At 34.9% G+C, this 16,031-nt stretch overlaps 1 protein-coding gene across 1 annotated transcript in view; it reads right to left on the bottom strand.

The window, feature by feature from the left end:
* The window catches only part of LOC136818363 (uncharacterized), a gene marked incomplete at both ends in the record, with an annotated part of 35,343 nt that extends 20,434 nt beyond the window's left edge, over window positions 1-14,909 (bottom strand). The window contains 8 exons of the mRNA XM_067074698.1: window positions 1,309-1,431; window positions 2,031-2,171; window positions 3,819-3,981; window positions 5,323-5,534; window positions 13,147-13,251; window positions 13,582-13,749; window positions 14,328-14,547; window positions 14,773-14,909. Of these exons, the coding sequence (XP_066930799.1) occupies window positions 1,309-1,431; window positions 2,031-2,171; window positions 3,819-3,981; window positions 5,323-5,534; window positions 13,147-13,251; window positions 13,582-13,749; window positions 14,328-14,547; window positions 14,773-14,909 (1,269 nt within the window). The remainder of the gene's footprint in view (window positions 1-1,308; window positions 1,432-2,030; window positions 2,172-3,818; window positions 3,982-5,322; window positions 5,535-13,146; window positions 13,252-13,581; window positions 13,750-14,327; window positions 14,548-14,772) is intronic.
* Window positions 14,910-16,031: the final 1,122 nt, after the last annotated feature.

The raw sequence follows: 16,031 nt of genomic DNA, 5'->3' as shown, positions 1-16,031 counted from the left end.
GAATATTTTCCATAACAAAACAAGGGAAATTCAATGTCTTTGATTTAAAGCAGGTAACGAGAGATTTTTGTAAAAGGTCTCTCGAGTCTCTCCCAATCCTCCACAAAACTGTGTTGACTTTTCAGCATCAATTCTTCAACAATCAACACTTTTTACTTCCAAAATTCGACACGTTTACAGCTTGACGATAGTTGAATTAAAGTCGAGAAGTTCCCCAATTAGTTTTTGTTGCAAAAATGTTGTTTCACCCAGCATCGAAACAAAAACATTGAAAAGTGTGTTAATCTGATAGAGAAACGCAATGATGAAGAATTTCTTCTCAATCGAAAAAATACAATACATCTTCTTTTTCTGTGTATAATCAATTCCTTGGTATAATGTATAATAATTTCACATCTCTGAAAAAGGTGCTGCATTTATTTTGAAGCTTCTGGTTCTGGATCGAAAAAATTTTTCTTTATTTTGATGTGCATAATTTTGGTGGGAATTTGTCGAATCTTTTTGTTCGAATCTAACATTCGAATCTAACAAGATTTTCGAACAAAAACATTCGAAATTATAGAAACCCGGAAGATATTTTTCATTTTTTAACTTTTTAACTGGAATTTTTGCTTCCTTTAGCTTTCCGAGTTATTTTTGATTTTCTAAATCGGGAAATTGTGCTTCCTTCAACTATCCGAGTTATTTTTCCTTTTTTAACTCGGGAATTTTTGCTTCCTTTAACTTTCTGTAAATAGATTTATGTTACACTGGCCAAATAAAAAGGCTCGTCTCGTAAAATTTCTGGTGACGGCATTTAGGGCCAAAATAACGTCATCATCACAACATTCGCAGTATTTTGAGTTTTGATCCGTTTGAAGTTGTAATTTTTAGATTTATGGAATTTTAGATTTTCGGAATTTCTTTGAGATCTGGGATTTTCGAAAAAAAAGTATGATATTCTTTTGAGCAGCGGATTGATAGCCTTCAACTCATCTTACACAACTAGTGGGCTTGAGGGATCTATAGAATCCCTTTCGCTTTGCGAACACGAGACTCGTTCTCCGTGCGTAACCCCTTTTACGATTGATTTATACCAATAAAAAGTCAAAATATTAAACGTTTTAAAAAAATCTCTTTTTTCTTGCCTGTTGGAAGCAAGTAAACCAAAGATCCGGCGTATCGACTCGGGGAAGGTACCTTCTCTTATATCGAAGCAGTGAACGATCATCTAAGCCAAAACTTGCTTCAGAATAGGAGTTGAGTCCGATTCCCACCATATTACTACACCTTTTAATATAATTGCAACAACCTGATACTAAAACTGACCTCATTAAAAATCCTCATTAATTTCATGAAGGATGCAACGTCACTTTCTTCGCCAGTTATAGCCTCGATTCCTGGTTCAGTTCGTTTCAAGAACGAGTCTAGTGAATTCAACATCAGATGGACCTGGAACACAAAATAATAATCAGCTATTCAACATTTGTTTCTTTTGTTGTGCTGTGCATCATGATCCAGTAGCGTAGACAAGGGGGCGCAAAATCAGTGTAAGAGAGCAGATTTTTATGAAACAGTAAATTTTCTTTTTATATTATGAATAGATAATTGCAGCGTTATAAAAATCTGCTCTCCTACACAAATTTTGCGCCCCTCCTGTCTACTCTACTGTGATCCCTGCAGTAAATTATCCTACAATTCTCGTATTATCTAACCACCCAATCCAGAGGGATGGTAGGGTTTCAGAACATCGGGAATGAGTATATTATAATATGTTGATCAAGGGCGTTACCCTTCGTTGGGGGGGGGGTCTTGGCCCAATATGAAGAATAACAAGAATGAGAAGAACGAGACAAGCTGATAGGTCTGCGAGGTCGAATAACCTCACTGCTTAAAAATAGGTCGTGTTTTGCTTTTATGTCTACAGAACTGTTGGTTGGGAATATGGGTTAGAACCTGGAAACGTCATCATCATTCTTAACTGGCCCCTAAAAATACTAAATCGGCGTGGGTCAACTAAAAGAAACTAAAATATTTAAACCTTTTTTTACCTGATCAGAAAGATATTTGGTGTAGGTGTAAAGCCATTTCGATGCATAGGTTTCAATAGTTTCTTTTATAGGTTGCATGTTGATTCGTACCCAACCAATACTGTGAGCAATATCTGCTCGACCCACTTCCTCCTTCGCTTCCTAACAAAAGAAACAAATGATAACTTTTATTCATCCAACTGGCTATAAGCGATTGTAAAACACAAAGTTAGAGCATTCAGCTTCACTGCAAGGTTGTAGGTTCAACCCCTAACAGGGCATACCTAAGGGTTAATTAAAGCAAAACTGTTTCGATCCATTTTGCTTTGTAACGCTTTCTTTTTTTATGTTTCGAACTTTGACGTTTATACTTGTTTCGGAACCGTTTTGTTTCGAAACGATCCGGAACCGTAACGTCTGAATATGGTCTTAAAGAGAAGTTTAAGTTAAAAAAATCCAATGAAAGGAATGGTGCTAGGTGTAATCGTTAGGTAGACAACTTCGGGTCACCCACGACTGTGGTCGTAAATTTATAATTTCTTTACTACCAACTGTCACAATAAAAAGTAAAATAACAAGTGATACTTTTATGGACCTACCTGGTTATGCATTTAACAAATATAATAGATATCTATGTGAGCATGACCGTTAAACAATCATTCAGAACACAAATAGTGACGATCTATTAAAATTAGTCGTTTGTTTCTTATAAAAAAAACGTTTAGAAACCAAAATCTCATGCTCTTGAAATAATCTTCGTGAGCAAAAAAAAACATCTTTTTCATTAAAAAATTGAGTAATTTGGCTAAAAACATTGATGTATGCTTTTATTAATAGTGATTCTTATAAATAAAGATGCGTTTTTTTAGCTGAAAAATTCTTTTTTTACAAAAACTGCTTGAGCCATCTTTTACCTACTTTCATGTAAAAGAATCAGAAAAAAATAATGATCAAATGTTTCACAAAGTCCAAAAAACAAATTTGCCCAAAAACATTTTTTTTCGAAAATCGGGCTCCGTCACATTTAAGGGTTTAAAGTTATGCATCTTTGTGCAAAAAATCATAAAGAATGAAAGAGCCAATCTCGAGAAAAGCTAATACCTAAGTAATTGATAATGTGCTTATAAAAAAATATCGAATTTGGCCAGTTTTTCTATAAAAACACGCTAAGCAACCAAAATTTCATGTCTAAACACACATAATCTCTAAAAGTAAGCCCTCATGAGCAAAAAAAACATCTATCTCATAAAAAAATTGAGTAATTTGACTAAGAACATTGATGTATGCTTATTAATAGTGATTCTTATAGATAAACATGCGTTTTTTGAGCCAACAGAATTTTTTTGCAAAAATCTGCTTGAGCCATCTTTTACCTATGATGGTACCCTACTTTCATACAAAAAATCAGAAAAAATTAATGACCCAATTTTTCACAAAGTCTAAAAAACCCGTTTTTTAGCCGTTTTTGGCCCAAATTGGCACAAAAAAATTTTTTTTCGATAATCGGGCTCCGTCACATTTTGGCCACTACCATTTTGCACCTTTGTACCAAAAATCAAAAGATTCCTATGATTCAATCCTGAGAAAAGTTGGTAACAGACGAACGAACGAACGAACGGACGAACGATCTAACACAGGTTAATTTATAGGACCTCCACCGGGGTAGGTCCAAAAAACGCTTTTCTATTTTTACTTGTCCTTAGATAGCCCGGTTGTTTTTCCCGCTAACAAAGGATTATTATCAAACCAAAAAAAATCATTTCTAAGAGTGGAAACAACACAAATAAAATAACAATAAAACCAACAAACCTTAAAGACAGAGATCTCGTGGTCGAAATCGTCAATGTTGGGTTGTTCCTTCCCTTTATTTTGTGCGCTCTTCAAAAAGCGTTTATCTCGTAATCGTGTGATGCCACTTGTCACGCCAGATGAAGTAGTGTTGGCTGAGTGTGATTTCCGTGACCCTGTCATACTGAACGAATAGTGAAAGATAACCAAAATTGAAATACAGTTTGAATTTCGAAATCAACCTGAATAAGTTATTAGAACTTCCAAAAAGTTAGATTTCGACTTAGGAAGCTTTTTAATCTACTGGGTGTTTCAGAAAAAAACAAGTCTGAATAAAGATTGTGAGAAAAATAAAACATGTTTATAAATCTAAACTTTTCACCATCAGAAAGAGGAAAGGCTTACTTAAATTTTGAGCTATCATACTTTAAATTCGCTTTAACCCTTTCAGTCCCAGAGTTTTCACAGCTACTTTCCCAGAGTCGTAAAACGAGTTTTTGAATGCATTTACTCATGCTTCAATATCTCTGGAATCACTTAATCTATTCATTTACTCATGCTTCAATATCTCTGGAATCACTTAACCTATTCCTCTCAAGTTTTCACCCTTTTTCACTTATAGTATGAGGATCATTTTGATAGAAAAAAATTAGCAAAATGACGTCATCAGCGTGTCACGTGACCAGAGAAAGGCAAAAAAAAATTGAAAACAGCAATTTTTTGCCATTCAATGGTAATTTTTTTATGAAAAAATGGTTTAAACCCATTCATTCTTCTGATAAATGTTTAGCACAACAGTATCTACTAACTGAAAAAAGAATTGTTTTAGCCCTCATAGAAAAATCATAATGATTGATAGAAGTTGTAAAAAATCCCATTTTCGGCCTTACAGATTTTGCTTGCAAAAATTTTGGTAAATACTTTTGTAAACAAAACTTTTTACTCGAACAAGCTTTTTTTACGCGGTCTTTTGCACACGACGCGCTATCCTATCTTCTTTGAAAGCTCTTTAAAGACATCTCTTTATTTCGCGCCAAAACATCACAATTTAGAAAATAAATCAGGGACCGCTATGCAGTCCTCTGGGAAAAAACGACGGGTCCAAAGGGACCGCAGTGCGGTCGCGTGGGACTGAAAGGGTTAAGTGTTCATAAAGTTATGAAGAAATTCGAAAAGATTCGCTTTCAAAAAAGCTTCATTTTTGAGAAAAAAGTGTAGATCAGATTACTAATAACTATAAAGCCGAAGGTTAGAAATGAACCTCCTACGCAAGTCATAATTATTTCCTAAATTAGGCGCACGCCCTGTGTGATTGTGATTGTGATATCATTGTACAAATGCTAGATTGAAAGTAGCATCTACTGCAAGATTTTAAAAGAAATGTGCAACGTGAAAAAAACGGAAAGCGCCGAATTCAATCGTGAGTCTTTTTGCCATAGAAAGATTCTCTTCTAGCTTTCTGTTATACTACATTGTAGAGCCACTAGACAGGTTATCTAAAATACAGGTACCAAAAATACCCAACCTGATATCTTTAGTTATAAATTTAACAGATGAACTCCTCGACTGCATTGAAGCTCTGGTATCTCGACCATCAGCCATCTCTATTGATTCTCCATCATTCGCATCCGAAGCTTGTGGTCGACAACGAAGGTTACCGGCAAGAAATTCTTTGAACACTGTATTGATGTCTTGTGTCCATAAGAATGCATAATCTGAGAATAGTGCTGTCAATTTCTGTAAAAAGAAAAGCAACGCTTAGAAAGAAAAGAAAAAGCAACATGTTTAGCAGATCTACTTTTCTATTTCTAGAAAGAAAGATAATAGTATAATATATAGATACTTAAACTTGAAAACATTCAAAAACCTTTTTTTTACGCTGGCTTTCCGATATTTTGGAGGTAAAGGAGCTCCATACAGTCGACGCTCTCTAACTGATAGGCTCCCTTATTCGATGAAATTTAAAAACCCCGTCAACTAGAAACTCTCATAAACGATGCTCCCTTATTCGATAAGCTCCCTTATTCGATGAAAATCGAATTCCCCTTGAAGATCGAATTAGAGAGCGTCAACTGTATTTCATAGTGTGAATCGAAGAACTCTACAAAATAGTCGAATGAACGCACCGCACTGGGCTCAACTGCAGATATTTTGTTATTCGAAAGTCCAATTGTAACATTTCAAATATTTAGTATTAAGGTAGCAAAGGGTGAATACCTGGGATTGTTTTTATCTTCATTTTACATTTTCTTATATACGTTAAAATACACCCTTTTTTTATAAGAATGGTGTTTTTTCATTTCATCATGGATATTCTTAACTTTTTGGCGAAAATCATCCAAAAATATTCTTACGGTATTCTTAGGTTAATATCGAAATTGGCAATATACAGGTTAAAATGCATTAAAAATGGTATTCTTGCATTAAAAATGGCATTCTTAGGTTCAGTTGCTAAATTCCATGATGGTGATATTCTTACCATATTCTTAATTTTTTGGCCATTTTCATCATGGACATTCTTATAAAGCATTTATGTATAAAGTGTATTCTTATAAAAAAAAGCGTGTAGTGTCTTTAGAATAGTGTCCAAAGTGTCCTCGTCCTCAGAGCCTTTCAAAATAAATTACTTCGGAGAAAAGAAAACTTTTTGTGGTTGGTTCCAGGCTGCCCCAAGTTTTAGCCTCGTTTTGGCGAAAAACTCGTCCCCAGGCCCCAAAAATCAAAATTTTTGAAAAATGAAAAAAACACCCCCAGATATTCACCCAAGGAACAAGTGTGCAAAGTTTCAACCAAATCGAACAATATTTTGGAAGTCTCCAGGCTGCCCCAAAGTTTTCGGACGGAGATACAGACATTGTCAGATTCTAGCTCAACTGAAGTTGAGAACCAATGGTAGTATATAAGGAGTGCGAATCCGTTAGTGGGTGCCAGCAGCCTACATATTTCACGGTTTGGAAACCAAACCATGATAAGATTTGGGCATTTAAACATAAACAATCCTTTCCTGGGAAGATAACTCAACAAAATCTAATGGAATAGTTGGAAGTCACATTATGAGGCCCAAATTTGTCCCAATGAAATTTTCTTTTGAATATTGAGGTCCCTCAGATTTTGGGCTTTGCCATTTTACAGCATTGTGCAAAAAAATACCAAGCCAATGTCGGAAAATGCAAATTTTCCCTAAAAATGTCAAAAGGGAATCGCCTTAAATTGGAAGATCTGATTTTTCAGACCAAATAAAATTTTCCGGGAAAAAAGACTTAAATCTATTTTAGAGAACCTTTCCCTTTGTCCTTATGCAAAAAAATAAAGTAAAAACTAATGAAAAAAAAAATGTTGCACAAAATCTAAGAAATTCTATTTTTAGGCATTTTATTTCGAGAATCGGACTCCGTCACTTTTTGCGCATTGCTATTTTGCATGATTGTGCAAAAAAAAATAGAAAAATTTATGAGCCAATCCCGTGAAAAGCTGGTAACAGACAAACAGACGAACTGACGGACGGACGAGTATCGGTTAATTTGTATAGGACCTCCGGCAGTCGGTACCACTACATGAAAAAGGCAACTATTGCCTTAACGGGAAATATTTCCGAACGGGAAGGTGAAAATAACCCGAAAAGGAAACGGTTTCCAGATTGAAAATCTCACCACTTTTCTGTTTCCCGTTTTGGTCAAGAACTTTTCATCGTCCCCGAACGGGAAATATAATTTTTGAACACAAAGCATATTTTTGTTTCCCGATCGAGAAAAAGTTTCCAGATACCATGATTTTACATAAAAGAAAAAATTCAAAATTCAAGTGATTACATTTCGTCCACTATCAGCCACTATACATTCGAAGTGTAAAAACTAGAAAAAACTATCTTCGAAAACCAGGCATGAATTTGGCGTAAATGAAAACATTTAAAGTTCAAGTGATTACATTTCGTCTGCTATACTTTCGAAGAGTAAAAACTGTCAATAAAAACCTTCGAAAACCAGGCATGATTTTGGCGTAAATGAAAACATTTAAAATTCAAGTGATTATATTTCGTCTGCTATACATTCCAAGTGTAAAAACTGTCAATAAAAACCTTCGAAAACCAGGCATGATTTTGGCGTAAATGAAAACATTCAAAGTTCAAGCGATTATATTTCGTCTGCTATACATTCGAAGTGTAAAAACTGTCAGTAAAAACCTTCGAAAACCAGGCATGATTTTGGCGTAAATGAAAATATTTAAAGTTCAAGTGATTACATTTCGTCTGCTATACTTTCGAAGAGTAAAAACTGTAAATAAAAACCTTCGAAAACCAGGCATGAATTTGGCGTAAATGAAAACATTTAAAGTTCAAGTGATTATATTTCGTCTGCTATACTTTCTAAGAGTAAAAACTGTCAATAAAAACCTTCGAAAACCAGGCATGAATTTGGCGTAAATGAAAACACTTAAAGTTCAAGTGATTACATTTCGTCTGCTATACAATCCAAGTGTAAAAACTGTCAGTAAAAACCTTCGAAAATCAAGCATGATTTTGGCGTAAATGAAAATATTTAAAGTTCAAGTGATTACATTTCGTCTGCTATACTTTCGAAGAGTAAAAACTGTCAATAAAAACCTTCGAAAATCAAACATGATTTTAACATAAATGAAAATATTCAAAGTTCAAGTGATTATATTTCGTCTGCTATACAATCCAAGTGTAAAAACTGTCAGTAAAAACCTTCGAAAACCAGGCATGATTTTGGCGTAAATGAAAATATTCAAAGTTCAAGTGATTATATTTCGTCTGCTATACAATCCAAGTGTAAAAACTGTCAGTAAAAACCTTCGAAAACCAGGCATGATTTTGGCGTAAATGAAAATATTCAAAGTTCAAGTGATTATATTTCGTCTGCTATACAATCCAAGTGTAAAAACTGTCAGTAAAAACCTTCAAAAACCAGGCATGATTTTGACGTAAATGAAAATATTCAAAGTTCAAGTGATTATATTTCGTCTGCTATACAATCCAAGAGAGTAAAAACTGTCAGTAAAAACCTTCGAAAACCAGGCATGATTTTGGCGTAAATGAAAATATTTAAAGTTCAAGTGATTATATTTCGTCTGCTATACAATCCAAGTGTAAAAACTGTCAGTAAAAACCTTCGAAAACCAGGCATGATTTTGGCGTAAATGAAAATATTCAACGTATGATTTAAGAAAAGAAAGAAATCTGAAACGACCTTCAATATGTCAGTATAATTCTCTAAAGTCTGTGAGAACAACGGCTGAGTTACTTCATTATAATATTTGAGAATTGAAGATAGAATATGAATCAAGCGTCCTGGTACCACAGATACGATGAATAAAATCACTAGGCTTTCGATCGTTCTTAGTGCTGCTTGATTGCGTTGCCGGCTTTGATTGGTGCTTGCAAAAACATTCATAGCATTATCAACGGCCATTCCATTCTTAATTTTCCAATAGAAAGACAGCACTAGTGTTATAGGTAAAATACAGTCTAGAATTAACCTAAAGCCATTAAATATGAGAAGTGAACTTTCAGAAATGATAAAAGCACATGTAGTTTTACCAGTTCTTCTTGTATTCAATGTCGTATTAAATATTAGATAGGATGACAAAGCAATAGTTAAGAACCAAATTAGAATACAAGCCAAACTAAATTTAGTTTTATTTATTCTTTGTTTCAGCGGTTGGGTAATACTTCGATACCTTGCATAGGACAGCAACACAAGCAACCAGAAGGAGGCCATTGGGCAAACACCTTGAAAAACGGTAAAAAATCGACAACCAATCACTCCAAGTTCCCAAGCAGGCTTGCGTTTATAGTGATCCATAAATGTCATTCCAGAACAGACCAAAAAATCCGCAACTGCTAATTGGACTAATAAGAAGTGGTATGGACTCATCTTTCGAATTCTCTTGATATTGATTTTTGTGAAGTATATAATAATAAGCAGATTCCACAACGAGCTTAACGATAAAATGACTGGAAAAACATATTCGAATAGAAATGTCTCAGCTTTTTGGATGTAAATCCCGATTTGTATTTCCGATTGAAATTCGTATTGTCCAGTGTGTCCAGAGCTGTTGTTTATAAAAGCCATGGTTAAAAAGTCGCATATAAATCCAAAAGTTTATTAGGAATAAAAAACTTGAATTATTTCTTCCCCTTCAGTATGTCATGTTAACAGTAACTAAACCATTCATTCCAAAAGGGTCCTTTTATACTTAAACCTACTGAGTTGATCTGGCTTGTTTTAATTAAACTGTCAAAATATTATTGAAAACACATTTTCAAGATGGCGTCTTGCTATCGTCACAGAAGATTTTATGTTTTTTTATCTGGCCTAAAGTTTTCTATCTCTTCCGGTGTCTTAGTGGGCATATTCCTAGACATATGGATATATGAACGTTTCTTTCCCTTGCTTTTCCTCTTTATCGACAACAAAAAACCACATGAGACTTGAGCAAGGAGACGCTGAGAAATTTGACTTTTTGTAGCAGAAGGCAGTACAACTGGTTGTGGAAATGTAGAGAGCGGTTTCTTTGGAACCATTGATGGCTAGAAAAAAAGCAATGGGATATATTTTTAAGATCAATGCTTTTTTGAGCTTCTGTTAAAGTCTTAACCCTCAAACCACGAGGCTATCCATGAAGTTTTAAGGATTTCTTTACAGTAATTTTTCATCACAGTTTTCAAGATGGCGGATGCATAAATTATCATGATGTGATATTTCGCCGGGAAAGCAAATTTCAAGATGGAGGACAGCATTTATGAATTTGCTTTTCATGGTTCATGACGGTTGAATTGAATTTTTGACCTAAATAGAATAAAGTATATCAAAAACAACTTGGGAATGCTTATGATGTGTTTTTGTATCTTAGATTAGAACGTGTGTTTTCGTTGGTTTACACCATTTTGAAAAATTGGAATTGTTCTGTTTTACAGCAAGAAAACATTAATAATTGACATTGAAAACTAGATATTAGATTACATTATCTCTGAACAAAGCTTCTAAGGAATTGCAATTATTCTCCTAATAATTGTTTTTCTAATTGAAGTTTTCTTGTATCTGTTTCTGAACATTTTCTACTGTTGACAATGGGCTCTTCCAGAAAATGTTCGTACATCCCGGGTGGAGGATATATTGTCCGGGGGTAGCAAAAAATCGTCAAAATTTACCTTGTCCGGGGGGTAATTTTGCTCTGTCTGGGGGTAATTTCGGGTGTCCAGGGGGTCAGCTGATGCTTGTCCGGGGGTGAAACCCGTTGTCCAGGGGGTCAAAAGTCACTTTGTCCGAGGGGTAAATCACTGAAAATTGTTATATCCTCCACTCCACGTATACAATTTTTTTCTGGAAGAGCCCAATGACTCGATAAAAAACTCGCAATATTCAGAAATTTCACCATATATGTCTTTTTTTGTATTTTGAATGTTAGAATCAAGAAGACACGCTACAACAAAAAAAGCCATTATAATCAGGTCTATTGAATGAGAGCAATCACATTTTAAGAGACCACATGGTCAGGCTTTCAGAGAGCGTTTGGTCACGTACAATTTCATTGCAATAAAAGTTGAGTTTTTCCTCTGGACCACGGAAGATTTAATGATAAAATAAAATAATCCCGTATCTTCAATGACCTTACATTTACATTAAAGAGAATTATAATGAAAGTTAAGTTCCCTAACGGAGATAAGAACTAACAGTTGATAAACGTTTTTTAGGATATAAGAACATTTTCATAAGATTATAAGGCTTTGTTGAGGCCCAAAAACCTTCTTTTAAAAGTTATTGTGTTAAAGTTTAAGAAATATGAAAATTGAAATTTAGTCATGTCACGCCCCTTCAAAATGAAAATGATGAATTACTGATTTAACCAATAAAGCACCGAGAAAAGTTTTTTTTTTTGTAAAAGCAATCAAAGTCTATTCACGATAAGTGTGCACTCTTTTTTCATTTACCGATAACTTTTGAAGGAATTCTTCAATCTTTATAAATTTGGTATCATTGGAAAGATATTAGTTAGTGGAACAATTTAAAATAAAAGAATCTTCAAAAAAATTCTAAAAATGAAGATGAAAATGAAGAAGAAAAAAATGAAGATCTTGTAGAAAAGTGCTATAACTACCATTTTCCGTGAAGTGAATCCTTGATTATCGAACGTTATTACTGTGAAAAAATTTCTCAAAAATAATCATTCAGTCAAAAGATATCAAACAAAGTTATAAGCTGATTGACGTCTAAAAACGCTGTTTTCTGCAGTTTTTTGCTGTTTTTTGGGGTCAATCACTTATTAACTTTGTATCATAACTTTATATTGAATAAATATTTTAATGAAATTTCTTCACAGTGATGATCTTCTAAGATCAAAGAATCTCTCCAGTGAAAATGAAAGTTATAGCAGTATTCTACAAGATCTTCATTTTTTTCTTCTTCATTTTCATCTTCATTTTTGGAATTTTTTTAAAGATTTTTTTATTCCAAATTGTTTCACTCACTAATATCTTTCCAATGATACCAAATTTATAAAGATTGAAGAATTCCTTCAAAAGTTATAGGTAAAAGAAAAAAGAGTGCACACTTATCGTGAATAGACTTTAATTGGCAACCCATGTTTATCTTGTAACTAAAACATAAAGAGGTTAAGAAGATCAGGTGATGTTTTGAAATTCGGCTAATCCAGAAAAATCTTTCAAATGCTGTGGTCTTTTTAAGGAAAGGTGATCCCCTGGATTTTGTTAAATTTATTTTCAGGACCACCTTTTTCTTTTATTTTGAACCCCCTTGATTCCCCCCTCCATGATAGTACTGTGCTCCCACACACTTACCTGGGATTTTGTGTTCAAAATTCAGACCCCTTGGATTTTCAACCTCATTTTACTGATCCCCCTGGATTTTAACCTCATTTTACTGACAACCCTGGATTTCCAACTTCATTTTACTTGAACCGTATCTCAATGGGCAATTAGATTTTATACCCATACAGGGGGTGGACGCGCATTTCCAGGGGGTAATCCGAGAAGATTTTCCAGGGGGTCTAAAAAGGGTTTTCTCCCTTTGTTCCAGGGGGTAAAATGTCATTCTAGAATTTCCAGGAGGTAAATCCCGAGATATTTCTTAATCTGGAGGCCAGAAAAAGAATTTTCCCGAACATCGGGGCCCGTGACATTTTGGGTATTACCATTTTGTATCATTGTGCAAAAAAAATTAAAAAGACTAAAAGTCAATCCCGAGAAAAGCTGGTAACAGACGAACGAACGAATAAACGAACGAACGAACGAACAGACGAACGGAAGAATATCGGTTAATTTATAGGACCTCCAGGGAAAGTCCAAAAAATGAAGAAACAACAAACGCACCTTGCATTCTGAGGCGGTATCAGCGACAATAGCTTTGGTCTGTTCACATAGGTGTTGAATATCTTGATCTTCCATGATGCAACTCTTTAATTCTTTTACCAAGTCCTGAGGAGTTATTGGGGATTGGATATAATTAAAATACACCTTGTCCGAATTTCTTAGTCAAAATAATGCTCTTGATAAACCAATGTTGCAAATTTGAAAAATTCAATAAAGTAAAGCTAAACTACTTTTAACAATTTTTTGTACAAAGTACGAATTCTTTGATATCAACCGGCCGGGGATTGAACCCACGACCAAGCGCACCGTAGTCAAATACTGTACCTTTGCACTACGGTCGCATAGAGGGTAAAGAAAAAATAAAAAGCCTTACAATTTGAAGAAATATATCAGGTCAAAAACAAAATCTCAAGAAGATTGATAAAACACTCTTACAAGTTCTTTCAGCGAGTCAGTCCTTGTCAATATGGCGGATAACCAGCTATCGAAATATTCGATCATGGACACTTCAGCCAGAGAACCGTCTACAGGTGGTTTGAAATAAACGATTGAACCAACTAGACTGACGTCCACTTGTAGGAACTGTGTATTACCGGATCCAGCCTAAATGTAAAAAAAAGTGAACTTTTAATCACTATTCTTTTGGAGAAGAATTACCGAGTTTATGTATCCGAGGATATCGAGGTCGACGGTAAAAGTGAAATCGATACAAATCAAAGTCGATAGTTGATGTACGGCTCTATATCGCCTTTGCTCACCTAAACAGACGATGGTATTTTGGTGTTTTTACCGTCGTCGAGCGGACGGTGGACGGTGAGTTTGAGGACATGTCAACTTTGCTTTATACCGTCCCCCACGATGTATCTCGAATAAATAAACTCGCTATTATCTCTCGGATGGCAGTCAAATATTGGACAGCAGTCTAGAGGCTGACAAGAACATAGAAAAGGCCTCGAAAAGAGGCAATGAAGGTAAAATTATCCGGGTTCTGATCGATTGAACCTTATAAAATAGCTTTTTTATAAGAATAACTTGTATAATAATATCAGGGAGAGATTTCGGAGTTAGAACAATAGGAATATTGTAAAGAACAAGAGAACAATAAGAATAATGCTCACCCAAAGTACACTATTCTTATAAAAAAAATGTATGGGTTCTTCCCAAATAAAATATCTTTCTACCTGAAGTTCTTTAGCAACTAGACTATTATAGATGTATCGTAGTGAAATCAATATAGAATCGCGAAGACCATTGATGACTTTGGAGTTCACAAATTCTTTATAAGCAACCCATTGAGGTGTCGTGCGACTGATCTTGACCACTTCATAAATGGCTTGTAAATGTTGAACGATCTTTTTACATCCAGTTTTCATTTTCCTTTGAATATCTTCCATAATAGATCTGAAATGAAATTAAAAAATCAAAGGTTTAGTGAGAAAACTGCAGTAGCGGGCGGCTCCAGTCAAATCATATTGGTCACACTGCAACACTTGCTTTAGGTTCGGTCTAGCGAAGAACACCGTTCTCCCAATATCGAGCTATGCACCAACACTCATCAGTTCGCATTTGTGGAGTCTCGCTATCTCTTGCAGGTCAGCGATTTCGATTTCCTCGTAAACATCTTACTTTTGTCTTGCATCATAATCTTCGAAAGTAAAAGGCCAATGACTTTCATCCATCATGGTGTACTGAAAGGTTGATTCTGCCCATGAATTGACAATTTGACAGATGCGTTCATAGTTCTCCTTAATCGTGTCTACAATCTGAAAATGTAAGAAAAAAATCATTGCATCAGCTACAAAAACGGGGCTTTAAGTTTTTTAAGTTCTTTATACTTCTAATCGGATTAAGAATTTACCTTATTTGGCCTAGGGGGCTGTTTCTGTTTGGAGGTCAAATTATTGGTAATAGCTCCTGAAATAGTAGAACTTTTGCCATGAAATTTTCTGCAAATTCCTAACTTTTGCTTAGCTTCAAAATAAAAAAATCGACACCAAAAAATTTTAAACTCAAGCAACTTTTTTCTAAAGCCTTTGTTAGAATACAATAGCTATTTATAAGAACAAAGGAAATTTTCGGTTTTTGCTCACTTTGGGCATGATAAGTGACGTCATCAAAAAATCTTTTGTCAAAAGTTACCTTATGTGACAAGGACCTTGTGTGCCAAATTTCATCCAAAAAGACCCACTAGATCAAAAGTTAAGGGGTTGTACAGGAAAAGTCCCTCTAAAAGCCTACGTTGAATAGGGTTAAAGTAATACACTAGAAAAATTGTGCATCTGGCCAAAATTTTGAAAAAAACTTCACCATTTCCCCTTGAAATGCACGGAGATCTTTTAGACAATACACCAGAAGGTACCCACATTTGCTTACCGGACAATGGGGTCACATTCTACTCAATTGGTATAAGGGAGCGTTCAATAGTTACATCATGCTGGGGGGGGGGGTACTTCGTACTTTTCGTGATGGAGCGTGATGAAAATGAGGGGGGAGGTGGGGTAATAGTCCAATGACCGTGACGTCACGGTAACAAAGATTTGAGGTTGCTTTTTATGAAGAAAAACACTTTGTTTATAATTTTTTTGCAATATTTTGCTATTTTAGTTGTTATTTTATGAAAGAGAAGTCCTAATGAAGACCAGGCTATTTGTGAAAGATGTTTTTCCATGGCTCGCACCCCCCCCCCCGCCTGAGCGGGGGGAGCTACACCTCAAATTTGCCATATAAGAGGTGGGAGCTGTTTGTTTTTCCTGACAGGCGGGGGGAGCTCTATCTTGGGGGGGACCTGCATAATTTTATGTAACTCTGGGGGCTAAATAACACTTCCTAAATATTTTTCTTTACTGTTTTTAATTTCTCTAAAAAACCTTTATGTCTTCATGCGA

This window comes from Clytia hemisphaerica, unplaced genomic scaffold (assembly GCF_902728285.1).
Source record: "Clytia hemisphaerica strain Z4C2 unplaced genomic scaffold, Clytia hemisphaerica genome assembly, whole genome shotgun sequence".
NCBI lineage: Eukaryota > Metazoa > Cnidaria > Hydrozoa > Leptothecata > Clytiidae > Clytia > Clytia hemisphaerica.
This window is presented reverse-complemented; position numbering and strand designations above follow the sequence as displayed.